General features: G+C 45.2%; 1 protein-coding gene across 1 annotated transcript in view; it reads left to right on the forward strand.

The window, feature by feature from the left end:
- Nucleotides 1-15,033, forward strand: part of LOC126299603 (uncharacterized) — a 120,013-nt gene that overhangs the window by 92,590 nt on the left and 12,390 nt on the right. Inside the window, exon 6 of the mRNA XM_049991630.1 lies at nucleotides 4,409-4,499. Coding sequence (XP_049847587.1) covers nucleotides 4,409-4,499 — 91 coding nt within the window. The remainder of the gene's footprint in view (nucleotides 1-4,408; nucleotides 4,500-15,033) is intronic.

The raw sequence follows: 15,033 nt of genomic DNA on the forward strand, positions 1-15,033 counted from the left end.
TTGTGTAAGGGAGCTTCTGCTGACCCTCTCTTCTTCCTATGATTCAGCCCCTGGCCCTGATTCCATCCATACTAATTGCTTTAAAATCTTAGTTCTCCACAATGACAGTATCTCCTCCACAAGTTTAACCATATTTGGCTCCCAAGCATTTTCCCCTCTCAATGGAGAGACAGGTTGTGGTTCCTGTTCTTAAGCCAGCAAGGGGTCTATCGTCTCTTGATTAGTCACCAGCTAGTGGGCGTGACCAGTGTCCCCTGCAAGTTACTTGAACATATGATTGCTTGTCAGTACAGTTGGGTCCTCGACTCTCAGGATCTTTTACTTCATACCAGTGTGGATTTTAGGATGGATGGTCTCCGATAGATCATCTGCTTCAATTGGAAACTGCAGTTAATCTGGTCTTATCTCAGTGTTGCTATCTTTTCGCAGTTTCTTCAATCTTGATAAGGACTATGACACTGCTTGGTGCCATCACATCCTACTTATGCCTTGTAAGTGGGGTCTTAAAGGCCCCCCCCCCCTCCTGATTTTTATCCACAGTTCCTGGTTCCACTGGTTGTTCAGAGTTCGGGTGGCACTGTTCTCAACAGTCTGCAGACACAGGAGAGTGGCATTCCACAGGTCTTTGTATTAATTGTCTTTCTTTGTCTCATCACTGTTAATGGCCTCTGTCAAGCTGTTTGTCGCTCTTGCTCTGCATGTGGATGATTTCAGTATTTGGCTAATTCCACTCGGTGGCCACTGCAGAACAGCTCCAGGGTGCCATCCTGAGTGCTTCCGTGTGGACACTCTCGTATGGCATTGAAAGTGGTGCATTTCTGTTGCCCTACTGTGGTTTATCCTGATCCAGAGCTCTACCTTGACTGTTCAATGCCTGACAAGATCCCCAGTTCCATTTGTGGATCTTCTTTTTGACAACAAGCTTACTTGGTTGCCCCATTCCGTTATCTGAAGGTTGACTTTTTTCATAAACTCAATGCCTGCTTCCTTGCTCCCACCTCTTGGAGCACAGATTGCTCGACCCTTCTCCACTGTTATTGGGCATTAGTTCTGTCTCATCAGGACTATGTTTGTCAAGTTTATTGGATCAGCTGCCCTTCTACACCGCTCACATGGACCCGGTTCACTATCTTGGTATCCGTTAGCCATTAGTGCCTTTCGCACTGGCCCTGTAATGTGTCTGGATGTCACCTCTTCGGTTTTGGTGGTCACAGCTCCTGTTTCCTATGCCATCATTACCTGCTTTTTCCTACTCACACCTCTCGGTCTATTCTTTCAAGGCTTAGAACATCACCAACCCGCTTCCTACCTTAGAGTGGTTTTACTGTAGGGTTTCACCTCACTTCTCTCCATCTCTCCTCCTTGTCCTCTGCCCCATGTTCTCTCCTGACACCCCTCCTTGTTAGTTCTTTGGCCCGAATTCAGATGGATGTCTTCTGGGGTCCGAAAACTCACTTTGATGCAGTGGTGTTCCATTGTTTGTTCTGAACACTCTTACAGGAGTTTCAGGATGCCATTGTTTTTTGTACCAAAGACTAAATCTGTCAAACACTTGGTTTACGCCTTCATGTCTTTTTTTGGCATGGAACACAATCTCTTGCCTGCCAGTTTGTGGGTGTGTGGGGTGTTTACTGCTTAATTGATGACCATTTGTCAGGCTGTCTGCTATATTAAATGGTTCTCCCTCACACAACTTTTGTGTATGGACTCAGAGTGGCCTTCAGGCTATCGCTCGGTGTTTTTTCCACAACCCAGGTAGTGTCAGCCATCGATGACCTTCTCGCTGCTCTTGACGATGCTGCTTGTTTGGTTGATTTCCATTGTGTTCCCGGATAATGAACTTGCTGATTGGCTCTGTGTGTGTGTGTGTGTGTGTGTGTGTGGGGGGGGGGGGGGGGGGAAGGGTGCTAGCTTCATCCCATTCTCCATGACCTCTCTGGGGACAGATTTGTGGCTTCAAGGAAAATCCCTTTTTGCTCAGTTGTGGGCCGACTCTTATGAGGCTATCCTCATGTAATAAACTTTGCACAATCAAGGAGACTCTCACCAGGTGGTGTTCTTCCCTGCGGCCTCTCCTGGCAGGACTACTATCCTCGTCTGTCTGTATCGGCCATACTATTTGACTCGTAGTTTTTACTCCACACTGAGATGCGGCCCCACCCCCTTTTTTTGCAGTTGTGGGGGGGGCTCCTTCATGGTGATCCATATTTTGATGGACTGCCCCATCTTTTGTCCCATACCAATAAATATGCCCTTCCATCTCCTTGTCCCAGGTGATAGGCACAACCATCACATTGGTTATGTCTGTCCTCTGCTTTCTTAGTTTGTCCTCCCAGGCTCAAGTCTTCCCATTTCCCTCTGGAATTGGAGTCCCTTAGTTAATGTTGGCGTTGGTTATGGAGCCTTGGCCTTGCCTCCACACTGACCAGGTTCTCCCTCCCTTCTACCGTACATTTTGTCTTGCCCCTTGTGCAGTTTTTTCCCCCCGCATCCTTCCCCTGGTGTTGACTGTATCGTTTTGTGATTGCCAGCATTGCTGTGCTCCAACACATGTAGCATCTCTGGGGCATCCAGCTCTGCCGCCCCCCCCTCCCCCTCCCCCTCCCCCGTGCCCCCAACCTCCTCCTGTTATTACTCTTCTTGCTGCCCCAACGTTCCTTTTACCTGTTCGTTTGCCCATTTACCCCCCCCCCCCCCCCCCCCCCCCCCACACACACACACCTGGACTGTTTTTGTGGTGTTCCTCCCTTGGTTTCTGCCACCTTAGATCATAGGACAATGACCTCACTGTGTGGTCCCTCTCCCCCCAACTGATCAACCAGCCAACCATCTCTCCCATCTGAGAACGTTTGGAGCATTAAGGGCAGGGCCCTCCAACCAGTTGCGGATTTAGACAATCTAACCTGGAAGTTGGACAGCAATTGGCATGTTATCCCTTGGGAGGACACCCAACAACTCGTCCTATCAATCCCAAGTATGATAACTGCTTACGTAAGGGCCAGAGATGGATCAACAAATTACTAACTTGCTCAATTTGTGAAGTTCTTCTCTTGAATAAATCACCCAATTGTTTTTTGAAGTGTATAATTTTTTTGTACACATACGTCACATCCACAGATTTGTCACATTGACATAATTCCTTCGTGGTGCCATCCTCTTCCCCCACCCTCCTCCACCCTCTACATATAGTGTATTTAATGCACTTTTAATTTGTTGATCACTCAAAACCATACGGCGGATTTTATCAAATGTTGCACGGGTGGTCACCTCCACCAGACACCCTGAATGCTATTCATCTTTTGCCGATGTACAGCCACATTTAATCTCATTTATCCAAATGTAAACAGTTGCAAACACAGGAGCAGATGTACTGTGAACTTCATTCAGTTCGGCTTGGATCTGTTTTGGTTTAACACCAAATCACCCAATTGTTTTTTGAAAGTGTAGTAATTTGTTTGTACACATAAATCACATCTACTGAATTCTGTCGCATTGACATAATTCCTTCGTGGTCTCTCTCTCTCTCTCTCTCTCTCTCTCTCTCTCTCTCTCTCTCTCTCTCTCTCTCTCTCCCCCTCCCCTCCCCCTCCCCCCTCCCCCCTCCCCCTCCCCCTCCCCCTCCCCCCCCTCCCCCCTCCCCCCTCCCCCCTCCCCCTCTCCCCCCCCTCTCCTCCCCCTCCCCCTCCCCCCTCCCCCCTCCCCCCTCTCTCCCCCCCTTCCCCCTTTGAAACTGATGTTTTTAATTGCTACTCAAAACACACTGTTTTTGATGCTACGAAATAAACGTAAGCTTGTTGCTTCAATCAACTGGAGCAATTAAACCATGTTATGGATACAGCTGCAACTTTTCCTGCCCTCTAGTGACAGATGATGTTTACTACCAGCAAACTGTTTTGATACTACAAACGTCACCCCTTTGATTTTCTAAGGATTTACTAAACCACCTTTGTATTTACCTTCATCAGGCCTGGCTCAATCTAAATCGTGCAAGGAATCATGTGACAGGATTTGCACGGTGGGTTCGGAGTGCTGGCCGATAAAGGAAACTTAATTTGTTTGCTGTGTGGGATAATCAGTACATCACCATCTGGAGAACATAACTAATATATACATCCAGTGAATGTAGCAATTATTATGAGGTGACCAAATGACGATGTATTTGAACACTGGTTTTTGGGTTGATTAGATGGTATGGAGAAGAGTTGTGTGACAGTTGTGCATAATGTAACTTACTCTTTTGATAGTGAGACTGCCTGTCCTATTCTCCTAAAGCATTTTATGTTTGCTGTTTGCTGTGTATTTATTGCATGTGATAGATTTGTTTAATCACTTAAGTTTTTCTGTATTATGTTTTACAGATTTTTTAAATATTCTGTTTCAAGTAATAAGAACTTGCGTTGTTTTTCAGGTGTTTTTGTATTTTGGAAGTACAAAATATGGAATATGGATGGTGTTATGGAGGAGTTCCAAGAACGTAAGTGGCAACAATAACTTTATATGTATTTCTTCAAGACAATGCAAAGAAAATATTTTACTTTAAAAAAATTAATAAGACATAAAAGAAACATTGGGAAATGAACTGCCTTTCATGTGTTATGTAGGACAGTGATATCACATTGCACATATTCTCAAGTGAAAAGTTGGGCATATTTCTTGTCTTTTGGGCACAATGAAGCGTTTTTTTTTCGCAAGAATATTGTTCCTCAAAATCAGTATATATACACCTAGAAATTAGCTCATACCATGAATAATCTAGGGGTGAGACACAAGCATTAAGGTGAAACTATTAATGGGAAAATCAGTAACAAAATGAGATACAGCGAGTCCTGAATAATGACAACACGTTGAAATAGTACTTCTTATGTAATGTTTACAATACTACTTTGGTGACAATGATCAGCCCAAAGACAACTGTCAGCCAAGAGACCCTGCTTTATTTTTAACTTAATTTCTCTACTGTTTACATCATCTTTATATTTCACATTTGAATTTCGTGCAAAGATTGGCCCTTTAGTTAACCATAGAGAAAACTTACCTCAGTTTGATGGGGCTAGAGGAGCCTTATCATTTGAATGGGGAAATTTTCTGAATATTTCATAACACACAAATTTGTACAAGATGTGGGTTTGAACCCAAAAGCTCTTACGCTGGTCAATATTATTTGTCACAGTTTATTCATTTCAGGTTCATCGATTGCATCCTAATTGACTTCATTTGTTCATTCCATTTCAATGAATTTCTTTAAATTGAGAAAATGTTAAAATTACTTTGTTTTTAAAATTGGTGGGGGGGGGGGGGGGGGCTAGTCGTCTGTGAACACAGGACAACAGCTTTTATCCCAGTGTAAGACCAAACATGACGAACATTGTGTAGGAAAATAATACATGTAAAAGAATGCATCATTGAGTAGTAGTGCATGAATAAACAAACAAAATGCAAGTTATGTCATTGAACATTGGTAAACAGAACATCCCATTAACTAAACCAGTTGGGATGACATACATGTTGAAGGTTCTTGAACAATGTGAACTTGGACCATCATGGAGTATTACAAATATACAAGGGGTGTACCCCTTATTAAGGTTTATTCAGTTATTTAAAGTGATTATTAGTGGGGAGTTAAATGTGTGTAGGCCATGGTTATTGTCCTTATGTACACAGTCATTGTCAAAAAGTACTTCATGGCATTTCCCAGAATTTAAATTTTGTTTCCGTTGGTAGTAAGTGCACTTGTGCAATATAAATGTGGTGGTGAGTGGGGAAGAAATGGCGGATTTCTGTAACAGAATGTCAATGCAATGTCTATGAAGAATTGAAAGGGCTCTACACAGTCCATTAGGATTATTACAGTATATTTGAACAGTGCAAGGCTGCTGTAGAATAACTTGAGATGTTGAAGTTGTACTTGTCATTTAAAGATAATGGAAGAAATGTTGGTGTGTTACTATTGTCATGGTAATTTATCCCCAAACAACCTTTGGCAAACTGCAGAACAGTTTTTTGAGTTTCTAGATGCAGTCACCAAGCCACAGCCACCAAGCTGGTCAAACAATGGCCCAATGTTCTTTTCACAGACAAGTCCTGATTTGGTCGGGAGAGTGATTCTCAACAGATTCATATCTGGTGGGAATGTGTAAGATGATTTCGGGACCCAAACATTTTGGAAAGAGACCAGTATCTAGGAGGATCCCTAATGGTGTGGGAAGGGATTATATTGAACACTCGAACACCTCTTCATGAGATTGTATGGGTGGATCGCCAAGATTTAACTACTGTCAGATATCGTGACCAGATCTTTGGACCTTGTGTGCGGCTGTTGCGAGGTGTTGTGGGCCCAGACTTTGTACTGATGGACAGTAATGCTAGACATCATAGAGCACGGGTGGTTGATATGTTCTTGGAAACAGAAGGCACTGCACATATGGCATGGCTTGCTCGCTCTCCCAATTTGAATCCCATAGAGCATGGCTGGGATGCACTAGGGAGATGTGTTGCATCACGTCAGTATATACCAACCACTCTCCACAGCAGACTGACCCCAAAAAAGTTTCAAATGCAGGAAAGTGTAAAATACGGGTAAGCATAGGAAACACAAAAAGCCAAAATAAATAAATTACACTTACTGTCATTCTTTGTATTGTTCAAAATATGAAATTAAAATAATTTAAATTTTGCCTATTCAGTAAAATCTACAACGTATACAACTTTGCTTCCGCCGTTTGCCAATAGGTGGCGACAGTGGTAAGTAGCAGTCGAAAGAAACAGATCGCAGACATCATGCAGTTAGCTTGGACCTCGGTCAACATAGCCTCATTCAAACATTAGTCGATTTGTGTCTGCATCATAAAGTTGTTCTTGATTGAAAATGTTGGTTTATGAGCCTAATTCTTGTCATTTGCAGGAGGTGTTACTGTTTTGTTTCAATATGAAGGAAACAGCGGCTGAGTCTCATCGAATGCTCTCAAGTATGTGTGGTAAGGACACTATTAGTGAAAGAACATGTCATGAGTGGTTTCAACGCTTCAGGAATGGTGATTTTAATGTCGTAGCTGGCATAGTGATGGAAGAGAGAATGTTTTCGAAACTGCAGAACTGGAGACATTGCTGAGTGAAGACTCATGTCAAACTCGAGAAGAATTGGCACAATTAGTGGGAGTGACACAGCAAGCCATTTAGAAATGTCTCAAGGCTATGGGGATGACTCAGAAAGAAGGAACTTGGATCCTGTGTGAGCTGAAACCAAGAGATGTTGAACAGTGTTTGTGTGTATGTAAACAGTTGCTACAGAGGCAAAAACGAAAGGGATTTCTGCATCACATTGTGACCGGGGATGAAAAATGGGTTCATTGCAATAACGCTAAACACAAAAAATCATGGGGATATCCTGGCCATGCTTCCACTTAGACGGCCAAACCGAATATTCACGGCTCCAAGCTCATACTCTGCATTTGGTGGGACCAGATTGGTGTCATATACTATGAGGTGTTAAAACCAAGTGAAACAATCACAAGTGCCCCCTGCGGGTCCACGGGTTAGAATAGGCCTGTGGCATTCCTGCCTGTCGTAAGAGGCGACTAAAAGGAGTCTCACGTTTCGGCCTTCATGTGTTGGTCCCCTGTAGGTTTTGACCTCCATTCCTCAAAATTTTTCTGAAGTGCGAGCCAACTGGGGAAGAGTGCCTTCTTACATGGTGCATAGTGTCTATAGTGCGTTGAGATCTTTAGCCCCCTTTCTCATCATCGCACTGCAGCCCTGCTCATTCTCCATCTCTTGAGTGGGGATACCTTGCTGGCTGCGGTTTCCCCCCGTGCGCTTTGCAGTGTCGCTTTCTGCACCGGCGACTACCATGGACTTCTTTACACCTGACATCCGCACAATAGCCAGTCTGTTGTGGTGGGGCCACCATGTACCCTGTTGGTTGTACTCCCCACATGTGCCAAGAAATAGAGGCCTATCTCCCTGGGGCATTGGGATTCCTGGCAATGGCCATCGTGCTACGTGGCCCTTGCTGAGGCTGGGTGGCACCTGTGGGGAGGGCTCTTGATGGAAGTGGGTGGCATCAGGGCGGATGACCTGCAATGAAGTGTGGCACATCATCTCTTGCTGGTGGCCAGCCACCAGCAGTCTCTAAGTGTTCCAGGGCTCAATTAAACACACAGAAGTGCAACCCCACATCGTCTCCCTCCCTGGCCACACGATGGGAGGAGCGAAAGGCTAAGGATGACAGTGAGACTTACTCACCCTGGTACCTGGTTTATACGAGAGCTGATGGGGAGTCTTTCATGACAATGAAGCCTCAGTTCTTTGTGAAGCATTTAGAGGAAAAGTTTGGGGAGGTGGAAGGCTTGTCCAAAATGTACTCTGGGGCAGTTTTGCTAACACCAGCCTCCTCCTCGCAGTCATAGGCATTACTCTCTTGTGACAGGTTGGGGGATGTTCGTTACCATCACACCCCATAAGAGCTTAAATATGGTCCTGGGGGACCTTCTTTTGCAGTCTGATGAAGAGCTGCGTGCGAATTTGGAGCGGCGAGGTGTTCATTTCATCTCGCACGTTCATTGGGGTCCGAGGGATAATCAGGTTGCTACCGGTGCCTTCATCTTGGCCTCTGAGGGTGATACATTGCCTGAGAACGTAAAGGCTGTGACATCAAGCCCTATATCCCTCTCCCAATGCAGTGCTTTAAGTTTGGCCATATTTCTTCTCGCTGTATTTCCAGCCTCACATGTCGAGATTGCAGATGCCCATCACATCCCAATACTCCATGTGCCCTGCCTCCCATCTGTGTCATCTGTGGAGAGCATCATTCACCTTGCTCGCCAAACTGCAGAATTTTACAGAAAGAAAAAAAGTCGTGTAGTACAAGACCCTGGACCGACTGACCTACACTGAGGCTAAGAGGAAATTTGAAGGACTCCATCTTGTGCGAATGACTTCCTCTTACCATGGGGCACTACCCTCCCTGTTGCTTCCGCACCACCTACTTCGGGAGCAACCCCCCCCCCCCCCCCAACCAACCATCCCACTTCTGAGCCGGAGAAGCGTACATCTTCTTCGGCTCCTCTCACTGGGAGGGGGGTCCCAGGTTCTTCCAAGTGGTACAGCTGGCACCCACCAGTGACTGAAGCAACCACTGGTAGCTGGTTGTAGGGCTCCACAGTCCTCCTCAGTCCCTGAGACTGAGTCAGTGAAGCCCTCTCAATGGGACAAACCTAAGGGGCAGTGAGAGAAACAAAAAATGCAAAAGAACCCCAAGAGCCGAGGCACTGGTGGCACCCACATCACTGCTACGTACAAGCTCTGTGTCTGTGGATGAGGTGGAGATTCTGATGTCCACAGAGGACCTAGATGTCACCGGACACTCACACAATAGATAGAAACTGCTCAGGCAATAATTCAGTGGCAGCAGGTGACCCTGAGCCATAAACTGTCTCATTGAATGTTCAGTGCCTTCACAGCCTCACAATCCTATTATTCTCCAGTGGAATTTAGTAGTTTTTTCCACCACCTTGCTGAGCTCCGACAAATTATCAGCCTTCACCCTTTATTCTGCATTGCTCTCCAGGAAACTTGGTTTCTGGCGATGTGGACCCCCACCCTCTGTGGATATTGGGCTTGTTATATGAATCAGGCAGCTTATGAGAGGGTATCTGGTGGAGTCTGTGTCTACGTCCTTAATTCTTTTTACAGCATGTGTGTCCCTCTTCAAACACCTTTAGAGGCTGTCACTGTTAGGGTTTGGACGCCTCGGGCTGTCACTGGCTGCAGTCTCCATCTTCCACCAGATGAGATCTTCCACCAGATGGGATGTCCCACAGCATGTATTGGCTGTGCTGATAGCCCAACTGCTGCCACCTTTTCTGTTACTGGGCGACTTCAATGCCCATAACCCTTTGTGGGGTGGACTGGTGGCAACAGGCCGAGGCACTGTCGTTGAGCAAGTGCTGGCACAGCTCGACCTTTCTCTCTTAAATAACGGTGCCTCCACACATTTCAGTGTGGCGCACGGCACACTCAGCCCTCTCGGTCTGCCGCCCTGGCATTCTACCATCCGTCCACTGGCATGTACATGACGACTTGTGTGGTAGTGACCACTTTCCGATCTTTCTATCACTGCCACGGTATCACTCTTCTAGGTGCCTTCCCAGATGGGCTTTGAATAAGGCTGATTGGGACTCATTCGCCTCCATTGTCACTATTGAGCTTCTTTCTCATGCCACTATTGATGTGTTGGTTCACACAGTCACCACTGGCATTGTTTTTGCAGTGGAATCTGAAATTCCCCATTCTTGTGGGTCCCCTTGGAGGACTGTGCGTTGGTGGTCACCAGAAATCACTGCAAGTAGCTTGAATGCATGGTGAGCCATTGATTGAGTTGGCTACTTGAGTCTTGGGGCCTTCTGGCACTGTCCTAGGGTGGGTTCCTTAAGGGCCGCTCTGCCACCGATAGTCTGGTGTGCCTGGAGTCTGCCATCCGTACGGCCTTTGCCCGCTGCCAGCATCTGGTTGCCATCTTTTTTGACATGCGGAAGGCATACAATACAACATGGCGACATCGTATCCTCACCACACTTCATGAGTGGGGTTTTAGGGGGCGGCTTACAGTTTTTATTCAAAATTTTCTGTTGCTCTATTCCTTCCACATGCAAGTTGGTCCCTCCCATAATTCCTCTCAAGTCCAGGAGAATGGGGTCCTGCAAGGCTCTGTCTTGAGTGTCAGCCTCTTTTTAGTTGCTATGAATGGGCTTGCTGCAGTTGTGGGAACGTCCGTATTGGCTTCTTTGTATGCTGGTGACTGTTACCTGTACTATAGTTCCACTGGCATTGTGGTTGCTGAATGGCAGTTGCAGGGCCCTATCTGCAAGGCACAGTCTTGGACCCTATCGTGCAGCTTCCAGTTTCTGGTGGCCCAGATTTGTCGTGCATTTCTGCTGGTGTCGCACTGTTCACCCTGAGCCATGGCTTTATCTTGCTCTGGTGGAGACACATTGGTTTTTGGGATTGCTTTTTGATGCCCAGTTGACTTGGCTTAAACAAACGTGCTGGTGGCATCTTAATGCTCTACGTTGCTTGGGTCACACCAGCTGGGTGCCGATCGGTCTACCCTTTTACGACTTTATCGGACGTTGATTCAGTCCCGTCTCAATTATGAAAGCCTGGCTTATGGCTCGCCATTGCTTTCCGCGTTGCGGTTGCTTGACCCCATACTTCACTGCGGGATCTGACTTGCAACTGGCGCTTTCTGTACAAACCCTGTAAACAGCGTCCTTGTGGAGGTTGGTGTCCCTCCATTGTGGATCCGATGCCAACAACTACTAGCCAGTTATGCTGGACATGCTTGTAACTTGCTCGGGCATCCAAAGTACCATCTCTTGTTCCCCAACTTGGTCGTCCATTTTCCAGAACGGCGGCCCCAGTTAGGGTGTACAATTGTGGTTCGGATCCGGGCTCTTCTCTCTGGGCTTGAGTTTCCGAACTCCCACCTCTTTCCCGGGCCTATCTGTGCCTACCCTCATGGTGTGTGCCCCGCCCTTGCCTTCAGCTGGATTTAGCACAAGGCCCGAAAGACTCAGTCCTTGAGTCCCTCTGCTGATGATGCTTTCTTTCCATCCTTGCCGTGTTTCCCGGCTCTGCTGTAGAGTATACCAACGGTTTGATGGTTGCTGGTAGAGTTGGGTATGTTTTTACTCTTGGGGTACAATCTGAACAACGCTCATTGCCGGATGGCTGCAGTGTTTTCACTGCAGAGCTCGTCGCCGTCCTTAACGCCCCAGGGTATTTCCGCTCCTGCTCAGGTGAGTCCTTCGTTATCTGTAGTGACTCCCTGAGCGGCTTATGAGCTATCGACCAGTGTTTTCCTCTCTCTCGTCTGGTCATGGCTACCCAGGAGTCCCTCCATACTCTTGACCGTTCCGGCCGCTCTGTCGTCTTTGTGTGGACACGGGTCATGTCTGCATCCCGTGTAATGAATGGGTTGACATGCTGGCCGAACACTGTTGATGCACTGGCCCTGGAGATTGGCCTTTCGGAGTGTGATCTCCAGTCAGTTTTGCTGCAGGAGGTCCTTGGTACCTGGAGTGATGAATGGCGCACCCTTCAGGTCATCAAGGAGACTACTAGTGTGGCACTCCTCCTTGCAGGCCTCTCGCAAGGACTCCGTTGTACTCTGCCGGCTACGCATTGGCCACACCTGGCTGATGCACGTTATTTATTGTGCCGCGAGGACCCACCTATCTGTCGCTGTGGTTTAGTGTTGACAGTGGTCCACATTTTGTTGGACTGTCCGCCTTTAACTGCACTCAGGCAGACGTTTGCACTGCCTGATATGCTCACTGCACTTTTAAAGGATGACGCTGCAATGATAGGCTTAGTTTTGATTTTTATTCGAGCAGGGGGCTTTTATGGCTCAATCTGAGGGTTTGTCCCTTTTGTGTGTTGTGTATGGCCTGTGGCCTATGGTTTTAGACTGGGTTTTTTAGTGTCTCTTGGGGGTTGGCTTTTCCTTTTTTGTTTCCATGGTCAGCCAACTACTGTAAAACTGTGTGTGCTTTTAATTCCTTGTTTCCTGGTCTTTGTCTGTGTCTTTCTTGTTCTGTGTCGTCCCTTGTTACCTCCGTTGTTTGTTTTTATTCCTTGTGGGTTTTCATGATCGTGGAACAAGGGACTGATGACCTTTGTAGTCTGGTCCCTTCAACCCCCACAAACCAACCAACCAACCATCACAGGTGCTCATTATTGAACACAATTAATGTGTTTGAGCAGAGCATTAAAATACAAACAGCCGCAATACAGCAAGAGGCACGATAAAAGTGATTTTGGAGCATGACAACGCTTGACCGCACTTTGCAAAAGAGGTCAAAACGTACTTGGAAACGTTAGAATGGGAAGTCCTACCCCAGCCACCATATTCTCCAGATATTGCTCCTCTATCACCTGTTTAGATCAGTGGCGCATGGCCTGGCTGACCAACACTTCCGATCACACAAATTGGATCGATTTGTGGATTGCTTCAAAAGATGAAAAATTTGTTTGACACAGGATTTGTACACTGCCTGAAAGGTGGGAGAAAGTAGTGGCCACCGATGGAAAATACATTGATTGATACATGTGTAACCAATTTGTTTCATTAAAGTCTCAAATGTTGTGGAGAAAATGGTGGAAGCAAAGGTGTACACCTTGTAAAATAATAATTTTTGTTTCTCTCTAACAGGAGTTGGCTTGATTTCTCTCTCCACAATATACAAACCATCAATCACAAAGGCTGTGGTCAAGTGCTGACACATGAATACACATGTGTGGATTTAGTCTTTCATGAAACCACACTGAAGTGATATTCATATTCTAATGTGAGATTTATAATTTATAATCACAGTAAAATTACAGTAAATAAAAGTTGTAACACAATAATGGTTTAAACATTTAAGTTGGCAGTCTTTGAAAGTGTGAATACTAGGCATTAAATCTACAGTTTATTTCCAACAATAAGTTGCTCTGTTCATGGACGTCCTGGGTGAGTGAGAGAGAGAGAGAGAGAGAGAGAGAGAGAGAGAGAGAGAGTGGAAATTGGGATATTGTCGTCATGTTACATAGCATCTTGAGGAGGACTGTTTACATCTGACATCAGGTTAGACCAATGTAAAATTGTACACCTAGTACAGATTTGTGTATTTCACACGGAAGTAACAATAATTCATTAAAGCCCATTGTAGAAATGGCTGTCTTCAAAATTGATATTTATTTCTATAAGTGACACTGAAATTGAATTAAAACTGTTTTAATACAGTGCAATGAGCAGTAAGAAGGTTGCTACTAGTCACTGTTGCTAGATAGTGATTACCATTAATGCAGTGACTCAGCATATTTTCCCACCCTTTCAAACACTGTGAACCTATAATACAGGTGGCCATGCACCAACATACCAACAATGAAAGCCTTGCTTATAGCACTGACACTGGGTTACATGATCAATAACATTGTGTAAAGTCTGCCTATTTTTTGCTTTGTTCCAAGGTTGACTTTGATTAGGAATCTGATGCACTTTCTGCAGAAATCAGTATGAAAATCAATGTTAAAGGTCTTGCTGGTGTTAAATAAAACTTAAGATGTGGGAAATGTTTTAACGTGGAATCGTTAATGATAGGAAAGTATTGTATTGAGAGGACAGGACTTCTGTTGGGACTGATAAAAACTACTGTAAAAAGCAGGAAAACAAAAGATGCGGGAACATAAAAACGAGGTTTTACTGCTACATAATCTATATTCTGCAGTGTGTGTGTTGTTGTAAACACAGGGACTGGTCTCTCAAATTCATTTGTCATTTAATGTACATGAAGTTATAGCAGAGGTAGGTAAATAAGGAAATAATTACATAAGAATATTGCAAGGAAAACCAGTCTAGTGAGTACTATACCGTATTTAAGGTGACTTAAGCAAAAGGTTGCATACATTAAAAACCTTCAACTGAAGAAAATAAAATACTGTCATTATTTGTTGTACTTGCACTGGTAACCTACAAGGACCATTCAATAAACAATGCCCCAAATGCTTTTTTACAGCCATTAATGTACATAGGAAAACATCCTTCTGGTGCCTAAACTTTTATGTTTCTCATCCACATGTCCAAAATTTCGAACAATTCTGACAGCTGCCAGAGCTGTAATGAACTGTAAAAGTTGTCTACATAAGGCTCTCATTACAGGCAACACTGTAATTGAATTCTTGGTTGAGGAAAACAATACTGTGATGAACATCCACTAACGTTTGTGTGGAGTATGTGGTACTGATGTAGTTGATAGGAGTGTTGTTTGGCAGTAGGTAACGAGAGTCAAAGCATCAGTACATGCAGAAACTGAGCTCCATGATTGGCCAAATTTGTGTCATCCTGTTACAGACATTGCTCCCAACATGGTGAATTGTATGAGTGCCATTATTTATGCAGACAAGTACATTGCAACTCAACAATTGGCTCTACAGCTATCAGTGAGCATTGCACCTGCATGTGCAGTAATTGAGACTGTTGGGCTGTGTACTGAA

Source organism: Schistocerca gregaria, chromosome X (genome assembly GCF_023897955.1).
Source record: "Schistocerca gregaria isolate iqSchGreg1 chromosome X, iqSchGreg1.2, whole genome shotgun sequence".
In the NCBI taxonomy this organism is placed as follows: domain Eukaryota; kingdom Metazoa; phylum Arthropoda; class Insecta; order Orthoptera; family Acrididae; genus Schistocerca; species Schistocerca gregaria.